The 12,748-nt window shown below is 43.2% G+C and overlaps 1 protein-coding gene across 2 annotated transcripts in view; it reads left to right on the top strand.

Moving 5' to 3' along the window:
* Nucleotides 1-583: 583 nt before the first annotated feature.
* The window catches only part of VPS36 (vacuolar protein sorting 36 homolog), a 29,515-nt gene continuing 17,350 nt past the window's right edge, over nt 584-12,748 (top strand). The window contains exons 1-5 of one of the 2 annotated variants that reach the window (XM_050950275.1): nt 584-779; nt 1,656-1,724; nt 9,179-9,249; nt 11,710-11,824; nt 12,455-12,544. In XM_050950275.1, coding sequence (XP_050806232.1) covers nt 684-779; nt 1,656-1,724; nt 9,179-9,249; nt 11,710-11,824; nt 12,455-12,544 — 441 coding nt within the window. In that variant the 5' untranslated portion in view covers nt 584-683. The remainder of the gene's footprint in view (nt 780-1,655; nt 1,725-9,178; nt 9,250-11,709; nt 11,825-12,454; nt 12,545-12,748) is intronic. The other variant, XM_050950271.1, reaches the window with a different exon arrangement.

A 12,748-nucleotide genomic window follows, 5' to 3' on the forward strand; every position in this document is an offset into this window, starting at 1 on the left:
AGACCTGGACCTAGGTTTGATCTTCCCCAGAGTTTAGGGTGTCCAGCAGCTGCTTCAATGGTTGGTCCATTCCATTCACCAGCTGCTAAGTTTGGAGTTGTATGTTGATTTCTACACAGTTGAGGGAGTGTGATGGAGAATATGCCCAGCTGAATAATTTGGATCTGGGTCTGAACTTCTTTAGAATATCAGATTCTGGCTCCAGGGGGCTGGTTTGGCCCAATCTCTAATTAATATCTAGCGCTCTTGGACTAGAAATTGAGCCAGGACCCTGGATCCCAAGTGCTGGAATGGGGGCACATTCAGACCCAGAGAGGCATTGTAGCACCCAGCCTCTCTCAAGAGTGTGTTGAGGGGACTCAGACCCCTCCCCCTCCCCGCATTAGGGACGTGCCCGTCCAGCTGCGGGGCCTGGCTTGGCTCCCGGGCCCATCTCTCCCGCAGTCTCCTCGCTGCCCGGCGCTCTCGGGGGCGGCTCTGGCAGACACGCCCGCTCTGGGCCGCGGGGGGGCTGGGTGATTTGGGGCCCCACACGCCGAGTCCTGGCGGGGCGGATGGCGGCGGCGGCCAGCAGAGGGCGCAGCGCGCTGGGTCAGGGCTCCGCAGGAAGCTGCAGCCGGACTGGAGGCGGCGGCCGTGGCCTGGTGGTGGCGGGGGGTCCCCGGCCGCTCTGAGGCGCCGCCATGGACCGGTTCGCGTGGGCCAGCGGCCTGCTGGAGATGAACGAGACGCTGGTGATCCAGCAGCGCGGGGTGCGGCTCTACGACGGGGAGGAGAAGGTAAAGGCAGCGCCCGGCTCGGGCCTAGCGGCGGCGGCCGGACCCTGACACCCCCCCGGCCCAGCGATCCCCACCAGTACCCCGCCTAGGAGCCCCCCGCCGGTCTGGCTGCGCAGGGCCTCTGGGGTGGGCCGAGTGCGCCGTAGCCCTGAGCCAGCCCTGGCCGCTCCTCTCGCTGCCGGCCGGGCTGTCAGCGCCGGCCCCGCTTCCAGCCCCAGCGGCGGTAACCGGCTCGGTGTCCGGTGGATGGAGCTGGCGGTACCTGCCCCGCGTTTACAGGCAGGAAGCTGGGCCCTGCCGGGGGGTGCGACGCGAGGGTTGCTTTGCACTGGACCAGGAACAAACACCCTCTTCCTTTAGCCTGTAAAGCGCCTAGAAGAAGTGCAACCACCTGGTGGGTCAGGGAAGGGTTCGGACTGGACACCCAACGTGCTGCTTTAGGTTTTGACTCCTTTCCCTAATCACAGAACTGTAGGGCAGGAAGGGACCCCGCGCTAGTCCTCGGTCGCATGCTGCATGTCTGCACTCCCAGCGGGGCAACAAAATCTAAAAACTTCAATAAGCTTGTTAGGAACGTCATGATATTCTAGGGCGTTGGTACCACAGGGAAGGGAGGATCCTGCCCGGTTTCCTGGGGGAAAGTTCAAACAGCTGAAAAGGAAGTTTGTCCATATCAATATTATCTTTTTGTAATAATTCTTTTTGTTGCTTCATCAACTTGGCTCGCTGTGCTACCAGCAAAAACAGGGTGTTCTCAAAATATTTGATTAATCAGGGTGATATATTATGACAACGTAGAATGCTTCAAAAATCAATGTTTACCCAGCTTGTTTGTTAAATTTGTTGTTAATTTAGTATCTGTGTTTTCTGGTCTAGGTAAAGTTTGATACTGGGGTATTGCTACTTAGCACACACCGACTGATGTGGAGAGATCTGAAAAATCATGTAAGTACCCCATCTGTTCTTGTACATGGGTTGTCTATAAATTCCATAATAAACCATAGGTAACTTTTAGTGATGCAACTGTGCAAGAAAGAACTAATTTTTCTGAGACTAAACTTTTTTCCTCCCTGTGTAAGTGCCTTATGCTCACAACATAGAGAGGCAATATAGTACAGGGGAATTGCATCTTACATGAGGGTTAGGTTCTAAAGTCAGCGCGTCTGGCGAAAATTGCGTATAGTCAAAATTACCCTTGAAAATCCCTTAAATGGCCCATAAAGTACAGTATACTGTACATGGTTTTGTGTATACAACCCTGTACAGTAATATGTATAAATGTATACAGTAATGTACAGCATATAATAAAGAGTACATATGCAAAATATAATTTTATAGTATTTTTAATTACATAAAAGAGAGAGAGATGAAGGAATGAAAGAATAAAAAAGGAAAACAGTACACCTAACCACTCACCATTCATCCTGGATATTCTTGCTAGTCTACGACGACGATGATAATGGCGATACAATGACTATGACAATACAGACTCCGATGACAAGTCTTCCGTTTCCCCTGACAACACAATTGGGAGGGGGTCGTCAGGGCTTGACGTTGATCCAGGAGATGGAGGTGACGGAGAGCTTGGGTGATGGAGAGTGAGTTGTAGACCAAGTGGTTGGCTTTGGTTCAGCTCGAGAAGTTGATTGCGTAGGCTCATCTGCTGCTGGTTGTTTTTTCTTGAAAAACATGGTGATTGGCAACTGCTGCTGTTGTCTCTTGAGCTGCTCAAATGTTTCTTGATATGTCTCAAATTGTTCATAATACTATGTGTGATTTTGAGGCTTTGTTCCATAGAGGAGTCGTATTCAGAAATTAAATCATTCTTGTGTTTCGCTGATTGGAACACTTCAGCAAATTTATGAAGATTCCAACGTGCTGGCTCTTCCTGTTTGTCGTCGTCATCTTCGTCTTCTGTAGATGATTTTATCAGTTCCTCTAACTCTTTGTTAGTCATTTTTTCTCTATGGCCCTCAATTAATTCTTCATTTTCTTCCTCAAGGATGTCGATGAAGCCATCACCGCCCACTTGCCTAGCCACCTGCACAATGCGTTTCACTTCTTTGTCAATGGTTGGGAAACCCTTAAAATCATTCACACATTCTTTCCATAGGTTTCGCCAACATGCATTGACTGTTTCAGCCTTGATTGCATCCATTGCCTGTTCAATATAAGTGATGCAATTGGCAATGTTAAAGGACTTCCAACACTCTATCACATTAATATTGGGATCAACATCCATAGTGCTATGTATCCGTGAGAATGTAAGCCTCATGTATGTGGCTTTGAAACAGCGAATTACGCCTTGGTCAAGAGGTTGGAGGATGGAGATGGTACTAGGGGGAGAAAGACAACTTCAGTGTTGTTATGCACAAACCAGAGCGCCTCAGGGTGGCAAGGAGCATTGTCTATGATCAGCAATGCTTTAAGGTCAAATCCTTTTTCTTCAAGGTATCGCCTGATCTCCGGAATGAAACACTTGTGGAACCAATCCAGAAATAATGCTGCTGTCACCCAAGCCTTTTTATTTGATTGCCAGGACACAGGCAGGAGATTTTTGTTCTTGCCTTTTAGGGCACAGGGACTTGCAGCCCTGTAGAGCAAGCCCGGCTTTATTAAATGCCCAGCCGCATTGCCACGAAACAACACAGTCACACGGCCTTTAGCTGCTTTGAAGCCAGGGGCTTGTCTTTCTGATTTCGAAGTGTAAGTGCGGTTGGGCTTTTTTTTTCCAGAAGAGACTAGTCTTGTCAGCATTAAAAACTTGTTCCAGAAGATAGCCTTTTCTTCTATGATTTTCTTTAATTGTTCGGTGTAGGCTTTTAGTGCCTCTTCATTGGCAGATGCAGCTTCACCAGTAGTCTGCACGTTTTTGAGGATGAAGCGGTTCCTAAAACTGTTAAGCCAGCCTTAGCTGGCTTTTGAATTCCTTCTCATCAGAAGGCTGTCCCTCTTCAGCAGGAGGTTTGAACAGCACGTAGAGCTTAAGAGCTTTTTCTCACAATGTGTTGCCATTGGTAGACACACGTTTACAGTTCATGTCTTCCAGCCATAAGTTTAATGCCTTTTCAGTCTTCACTAAAGTCTTATCACGCACCTTGCTCGTCACCTTAGCAGTTATTGGAGCACTTGATGCCACGGCTTGATGAATTTCTCTCTCTTGAATCTTGATGGCACAGATGCTAGATACATTGCGGCCATATTTACGCGCCATGTTGGAGACACAGCCAGTTTTTCCTCCAGCATTGGAACAGATTGCTGTTTCTTTGGTTGAGCACCAGATGAAGAAGTTGGGTTGCGTTTAGGGGCCATGTTGTATGAAAAATACGTATCTTTAAACACTAGAATCACACTCAGCGCGGTGAGATGCTCACACTATGAGAACAGGAACTGAGACTGACTGAGGGAACAGCAGATTCAGTCTCCCATCTCACGCTCACTCTGGGGCATACGTTCACTGAGTGGAATGGTGGGCGGAATCGCCCACACTACTGTATTTAAATTATTTTTCTTTTTTTTTGCTGAGCGCATATCATTGAACTTTTATAAGTTAAATGCATGTATGATACGACTGCACTGTATGATCAACAGGGGTTGGAAATTTTAAGATAATTTACCAACGTGTTCATAGCCCACTTAGTAACTCATTTCTTTTTCCCTCTTCTCCCAACCATTCACACTGACCGAAAAAACAACATAGAAAAGACAAAAAAGAACCTATATAAGAACACCCATACTGGGTCAGACCAATGGTCCACCTATCCCAGTATCCTGTCTTTAGCAGTGGCCAGTGCCAAATGCTTCAAAAATGGAATGAACAGAATAGGGCAATTTCGAGTCGTCCAATCTCAGCTTCTGGCAGTAAGAAGTTTAGGGACACCTGGAGCATAGGGTTGTGTCCCTGACCATCATGGCTAATAACTACTGATGGACTTATCCTCCATGAACTTATTGAATACTTTTTTGAACATAGTTATACTTTTGATCTTCACAAGATCCCATGGCATTCCACAGGTTAACTGTGCCTTGTGTGAACAAGTACTTCCTTATGTTTGTTTTAAACCTGTTGCCTGTTAATTTCATTGGGTGACACCTGGTTCTTTTGTTATGTGAGGGGGTAAATAACACTTCTTTATGCTCTTTCTCCATACCATTCATGATTTTATAGACCTCTATCATATCCCCTTAATTATGTCTTTTTTAAAGATGAATGGTCTGAGTCTTTTTAATCTCTCCTGATATGGAAGCTGTTCCTTACCCTTAATCATTTTTGTTGCCCTTTTCTGCATCTTTCCCAACTCTAATATATCTATTTTGAGATGAGGTAACAAAAACTGCACGCAGTACTAAAGGTATGGGCATAGCATAGATTTATATTGTGCTATTATGATCATTTGTGTCTTATCTATCCCTTTCCTAATAGTTCCCAACATTCTGTTAGGATTTTTTTGGACTGTTGCTGCACATTGAGCAGATGTTTCCAGGGAACTGTCCATGATGACTCTTAAGAACTCTTTCTTGACCGGTAACAGCTAATTTAGACCCTATCATTTAGTATGTATAGCTGGGTTTATTTTTTCTAACATGCATTACTTGGCACTTATCAACATTGAATATCCTCTGCCATTTTGTCACCCGGTTTAGTGAGATCCTTTTGTAACTCTTTGAAGTCAGGTTTGGTCTTAACTATCTTCAGTAATTTTGTATTGTCTGAAAATTTTGTTATCTTTTCCAGATCACTTGTGAATATGTAAAATAGCACAGGTCCCAGTACAGATACTGAAGGACCCCACTATTTACCTCTCTCCATTATGAAAACTGATCATTTATGCATGAGCTTTGTTTGTTTTTTTTAACGAGTTATTGATCCATGAGAGGCCCTTCCCTCTTAGCCCGTGACTCCCTTACTTTGCTTAAGAGCCTTTGGTAAGAGACCTTGTCAAAGACTTCCTGAAAGTTCAGATACACTATACGACTGGATCACCTTTGTCCGCATGCTTGTTGATGTCCTCAGAGAATTCTAATAGGTTGGTGAGGCATGATTTCCCTTTGCAAAAGCCGTATTGACTCTTCCAACATAGTGTGTTTTATCTATGTGTATGATAATTTAGTTCTTTACTGTGGTTTCAACCAATTTGCCTGGTACTCAAGTTAAGTTTGACAGCCTGTAATTGTCAAGAGCACCTCTGGTGCCTTTTCAAAAATCAGTGTTACATTAGCTACCCTCTAGTCATCTGGTACAGAGGCTGATTTAAACAATAGGTTACACACCACAATTCGTAGTTCTTCTTCAATTTTTATTTGAATTTCTTAGACCGCTTGGGTGAATACTATCTGGTCCTGGTGACCCAGATTAAACAGTAATATCAATATGTTTCAAAACCTCATCTATTGACACCCCAGTCTGGAACAGTTCCTCAGATTAGTCATCTAGAAAGAATGGCTCAGGTGTGGGGAGCTCCCTCATATTTTCTGCAGTGAAGACCGATGCAAAGAATTAATTTAGCTTCTCCACAATGGACTTGGCTTCCTTGAGTGCTCCTTTAGTACCTTAACCATCCAGTGGCCTCACTGATTATTTGACAGGCTTCCAGCTTCTGATATACTTTAAAACATTTTTGTTGCTAATTTTGTGTTCTTAGCTAGTTGTTCTTCAAATTCTTTCTTGGCCTGTTTTATTATACTTTTACGCTTGAGTTGCCATAGTTTATGCTCCTTTCTATTCTCCTCATTAGCATATGACTTCCAGTTGTTAAAGGACTTCCAGTTTTTTTACTCTGATGTTTAGCCATGGTGGCATTTTTTGGTCCTCTTCCTGTTTTATTGATTTGCTGTGTACATTTAGTTTGAGCCTCTATTATGGGGTTTTTAATAGTCTCCATGCTGGTTGCAGGCATTTCCCTCTTGTGACTGTTCCTTTTCATTTCTGTTTGACTAGCTTCCTCATTTTTATGTAGTTCCTCTTTTAGCAGTTGGGTTTCTTTGGCATTTTTTGCCCTACAAGAATGTTAAATTCAATTATATTATGGTTGCTATTACTGAGTGATTCAACTGTCTTCACCTCTTGGACCAAATCCTGCATTCCAACTTAGGACTAAATCAAGAATTTCTTCTTCTGTTTCTGGGTTTCAGGACAAGCTACTCCAAGATGCAGTCATTTAATGTTTTTAGAAATTTTATATCTGTATCATTTTCTGAGGTGCCATATACCCACCCAGTCAGTATGGGGATAGTTGAAATCTCTCATTATTATTGTGTTTTCTCCCGGAGCATTTCACAATCACCATTCTGGTCAGGTAGTATATACCTACTGCTATTCTCTTATTGTTCAAGCACATTCTGCTTTTCTACTATCAACACACATGGCTGAAAAAGGGCCAGGATGAGTATTAAGATTTATTCTCTTGCCCAGCATACAGAGCAAGAGAGAATCTAAGGCTGTGTACTAGAAACTGTTATCCTTGAGACTGATCCCCAATTGTTCAAGTAACTAAAAATCCACAACTCCTAAAGATCAAAATCAAACAGAAGTATCATGATGGAAATCCCTGTCCCAAAAACCCATTGTCACTGGAAGTATCTTCTTTAACAAAGCCCTAGAAGACAGGATAACAAGAAGTTCTGAGGCCACAAAAAAAAAAACAAAAAAAAACCAAAAACTTGTTTTGGTGTTGTGACTAGAATTCTGTTGTAAACCATACAAGTTTGCAAGGCTTTGGGTCACAGCCTTGAAATTCCCCAAGAGCAGGGTACTACTGAGAAGGGGGTCTTATGCCATAAATTCCTTTCCCATTTCCTTTTTCTCACCTTAAAAAACATCAGAACAATGAGGGATAGAGCAACAAAACTCCCTAAAACTAGTCAAAATGCTGACAGAAATGGAAGTTAAACAGCTCTGATGAAGTCCTGAATTCTGTTCATGCCCTGTCTCTGTTGTTTCTTTTTCACGTGGTATCAAAGTAATGTTACTTGTAAAATTTATACAAGTATTATCCACAAAAATAACTATGTCAAAAGAACATTATTAAGGTTACAAAGTCAAGCACTCGGTTAGGAAAGCCAGAATTAAGGTTGCCTGTGCAATATTAATTTGACCCCCTTGTGGGTATGTATTATGATAGTCTTTAAATACATGATGACATTCTATTTTTTCCACAGTCTCTGCTAAGCATCTGCAAACTGCGATTCTTCAAAAGCTTGTAACTTAACTGAGTGTGGCTGGATTTTCACAAGGATGGCAAACAGCATATTTCTGACTCAGATTTCAAGTCCCTGCCCCACAAGATAGGGCTCCTAGAGCTGTTTAAAGAAAAGGTTCCAGAATTTTTTAATCTGGGCAAAACAATATATTTTTTCCATAACCTTGTTCTAAGAAACATCCAAACTGGCTGAAATTTTCCTAAGTAATTCAACCTGAGGGAGACAGCACAGAACATTTCAGCCAAATGGTTAAAGTTTGGCAAAGTTATAAGCAGAAAACAGGGTCTCATAATGGGAAATGTCAGGCTACTTTAGTAATATCCCACTGATCATTATTTTTAGATATTGCATCTTCTGTGAAAACAAAACTCTGACAAACAGCAGCAGCATTTTATAGATGCTATATGGTCACGTACCATCTGTATTTGGTCGGTACAGGCAAATGCTGTGATTTCCAAAATAAATACTGAATTCTTCCTAGTTTGGTGCATAACTGTGTTGTTCTAAGCTGGTGTTAATGAGAATGTTGGCCATTAGAAAATAAATACAGATAAGTTCTGTGATCTCAGACTCCCACTGTACGCTTAAGCCAGATGTCTGTCTGTCAATCGCCTCCTTTTGCTTCTTTATCAGAACATCTTATCAGTGGGGTGTAACCTGCAAGGGTACCTTTATACTTCTAGTCAGTTCAACTGTTTTTGGATTTAGGAAGTTAAAAAATGGAATATATACAAGAAGCAATGGTTGCCTTTTGTCATTGTCTTTGCGTGCATGATGTCAGTGTATAAGATCTTTGTAGCTGGGTCCTTGGCTTACCTCTGTGTGAAGCATCTAATTCTTTCTGACCACTCTACAAATAATAATAAATTTGTATACCACCTAAAATGCCTAGAAACCCAGTGGCTGAGTTAAGGACATTGTGTCAGTCCTAAGTCCCTTCCTTGTCTGATTATCTAACAATTATAACTTCATGTTCACTTTTTAGTTTTCAGTTTACATTTTTTAAATAATAGTGTAAGGCTAATTTTCTATTGCAACCAGCATCATCTTCTATATGAAATGGCTTTTGGGGGAACCTCCTACAAATATTGGTGCTGTTGACTTTTGTTATTTATTAAAAGAGGACAAAAATGTGTTTTCTACAAACCATTCAAGAAAATAGCTTTTGATTTCTAGTTACTTTGTGTTGCTTATTCTAGGAATGCTGCATTGCTATCCCTCTTTCTCAGATTGTCTTCATTGAAGAGCAAGCAGCTGGGATAGGAAAAAGGTAAGGTGTGTGTCTCTTTCACTTTGGAAGCTTAGGCACATAGGTTATGTGCCATACTCAAGATCACACAAGAAGTCTGTGGTAGAGCCCAGGAATGTAACATAGATGTCCTGATTCACAATCCATGAAACCATTCTTCCTCTCTTACAATAAGATACAAGGATCAAATATGAAAAATTGTATATGTGTTACTTGATTTGCTAAATAATTGCTCTGTAATCACTGATTAAGTTTGTGATTCAGTCTTCTGCTTTGTAGCAATGAATAATTGGTTTTATCTCACTTAATCAGCAGTGCCGTGGTGATAGGCTGTGTACAAATTTAGGTCTCAGACCAGGTCTCTTGCTCTGCAAGGCTGGTTGGGGGTAGGAACCCAGCAGAGAGGCATTCTGCTCAGTTCTCAGCAGGTGTAACTTACACCACCATCTAACTGATTCTGAAGGAGAGACCAATAACTGGGGCCCTCTCTTTTGTCAGATAATTAGAGCAGTGTGATATGTATGCAACAAGAGAGAAGTTAACACCGAAGGAAAAATAAAGCATTTATGAAGAAGTGTGTCTGGTCTACATCTGCTTATGCCTGTGACATGGATGTTGTAAGCAGATCAAATTGCTTCAGCCTGCAGGGAGATATTATCCCAGTTGGTAGAACCATACATTGGGGCTGGCGAGATCTTGTGCTAGAGGATTTGACTAAATCAGAGTATTGACAAAATAGATACCCCTCTACCCCGATATAACGCAGTCCTCGGGAGACAAAAAATCTCACCACTTTATAGGTGAGACCGCATTATATCAAACTTGCTTTCCCCCCCCCCCGTTCCTTGTTCCCAGACCGCCGCCTTGAGAGACCCCCAGGATCCCACCCCCTACTCAACCCCCCTGCCCCTGACTGCTCTGACCCCTATCCAACTCCCCCGCCCCCTGACAGGCACTCACCGGCAGTGGTGGGAAGCAGAGCATCCCAGCCCCAGTCTGCTCCACCCTGCCAGCTCCCAGCCACGGCGCTCCGCTTCCTGCCGTCGGTGAGTGCGGAGAGGTTGGGGAAAGGATTCCCCCCCGCACTCGCTAGCAGTGGGAAGCGGAGCAATGCAGCCCCAGCCCGCTCCGCTTTCCTTGCCCCGGCCCCAGCCGTGTCACTGGGGGGTGGCTGGGGAAAGGTCCTGCACTCACCTGTGGCGGGAAGCAGAGTACCACTGCTGGGAGCTGGCGGAGTGGAGCTGGCTGGGTCTGGGCTGCTCCGCTTCCCGCCGTTGGTGAGTGCGGGGAAGTTGGGGAAAGGACGCCCTCTGCCTCACCAGCGGCGGGAAGCGGAGCGCTGTGTCTGGGAGCTGGCGAAGTGGAGCAAGCTGGGGCCGGGCTGCTCCGCTTCCGCCACTGCTGGTGAGTACTGGGGGAATCCCTTCCTCCAAGCTCCCTCCCTCAAGCGACACAGCTGGGGCCAGGGCGAGGGGAGCAGAAGGGGCTGCTCTTGGCCCTCTGCTAATCCCTCAGGCCACTCTGGGACTGCGGGGCCCCCAAAAGTGCCCTCCCACAGCTCCTGCTCCCCAGACCATCCCCGAGACCCTCTGCCCCTTGTCAAACCCCGCAGCCCCAGCCTGGCCCGGCATCCTTAACACGCTGCTCAGAGCAGCATGTCAGAACTTTACTGTGTTGTATGCAAACCCGCGTCCTATCGGGTCGTGTTATATTGGGGTAGAGGTGTATATTATTAAAGATGGACAAGAATAATAGAATTATTGTGATGAAGTGAAATGGGGGCTATTATATTTGCTGAAACAGTGCTCGTTCATGAGTTGTTTTGCTTTTGGGCGTCATTCTAGACCATGTTGCTTTCATGCATCTGTTAGCCTAGGATGTTGGTTTTGGATGAATTCATATGCAAATTCTTCTGCTGGCACACATGGTGAGATAGGTTAAACGTAATATCGAGACCTTTTTATTTCCATGATAAAGGTAGTGTGTTTTGGCAGCAGCTATGAATCACTGTAAAGCCTTTGGGGGTTATGTTGTAGGTTGGAAGCCTTAATCAAAGGTACCACTTGACAGTTTGTAGTTCCATTTCTTTTTCAGAAATCTTTGTTTGAACTTCTAATATTTATGCTAGATCACCTTTCTGAGAGTTGATTGTACATGTGTTTTATTTTTATTGAGGTTTTACATTTTTTTAGGAGTTATAGTATTTTTAATATGGACATTCTAGTATAGAGATAAAATATTCTTTTTTATATTCTATTATTCTATTATTAATATTATTTAATGTACTTGACTTTTATGAAAGTCCTGAAGGATTATCTGAAATGGTCTGAATGTAAAATAACGATCAGTTTTTTGGGGGCTTAGGTAATATAGAACTAGGTTAAGCTTTTAAACCTGACTTGCACAATTAAGAAATATTATTTTATAAATAAGGGATATATTTTTTTTGCCTCCTTGCTCTCTCCCTACACCTTTCCTTAGTGCCAAAATAGTGGTTCATCTTCATCCAGCTCCTTCAAACAAAGAGCCTGGCCCGTTCCAGAGCAGCAAATATTCCTACATCAAACTTTCTTTCAAAGAACATGGTCAGATTGAGGTATGTGTACATACAGTGCAACCATATAGGTGGGATGTTTTGTCACAAATATTTCTGCTCTCCCAGTATTAGTGATACTATTAATCTTACAGTATTTGCTGTGGACCTGTGTGCGTAGGAGGCCCTGTTGTCAGTTAATAAACCATCACAAGCAGCTAGCATTAACCCAGACTAAATGATTGGAATTACTCCAGTGCAATTTCATCCACGTGGCTGGATTAACATAATCTCATGATAACAGTAAATAACTGTTATCATGAGATTATCTATCATAACTGCATTGCTCAATTTTATTTTAAAAAAATCACCGTTGGACAGATACTGAGCCTGGAAATTTCAGCCTCATTAAGTGAAAGTTCCGGAAAGTTATGAATGTCTGGAAATGTGTTTAGAATGGAAATAAGTAATCATGCCCGTTTAACTAACAATTGTTACAGCTACCATTGAAATGTATATGATTGCATGGTCTGTAACATTTTTTTTTATCCTAAAAAATTAAGAGTCCAGTATAAATGTGACATTATGGCATTTGATATTCAGTGGAATTTGTTTTGTTAATCACTGAGATGTTAAAAATACTCAAAAATATTCTACAAAATTTAAGTTGACTTTTTTTTTAAATATATGCAGTTCTATAGACGGTTGTCAGAAGAAATGACACAGAGGAGATGGGAGAACATGCCTGTTTCTCAGACCATTCAAATTAACAGGGGTTCACAGGTACTTACTAAATCCTTGATACTCTCTTCTGTATGTTAGACTTAGGTTCAGATCTGCAGTCTATTGTGTCCATTTTGTGCTGTCAACATAGCCATTGCCTATATCAGCTCCCCCTCGCCTCTGGCATTCTGAGGTCAGACAGGGGGCATGGCAGAGTGGAATTCCACCATGGCTGCTTCTCCACTGGCATAAACTGGAGCTGTT

This window comes from Gopherus flavomarginatus, chromosome 1, assembly GCF_025201925.1.
Source record: "Gopherus flavomarginatus isolate rGopFla2 chromosome 1, rGopFla2.mat.asm, whole genome shotgun sequence".
In the NCBI taxonomy this organism is placed as follows: Eukaryota; Metazoa; Chordata; order Testudines; family Testudinidae; genus Gopherus; species Gopherus flavomarginatus.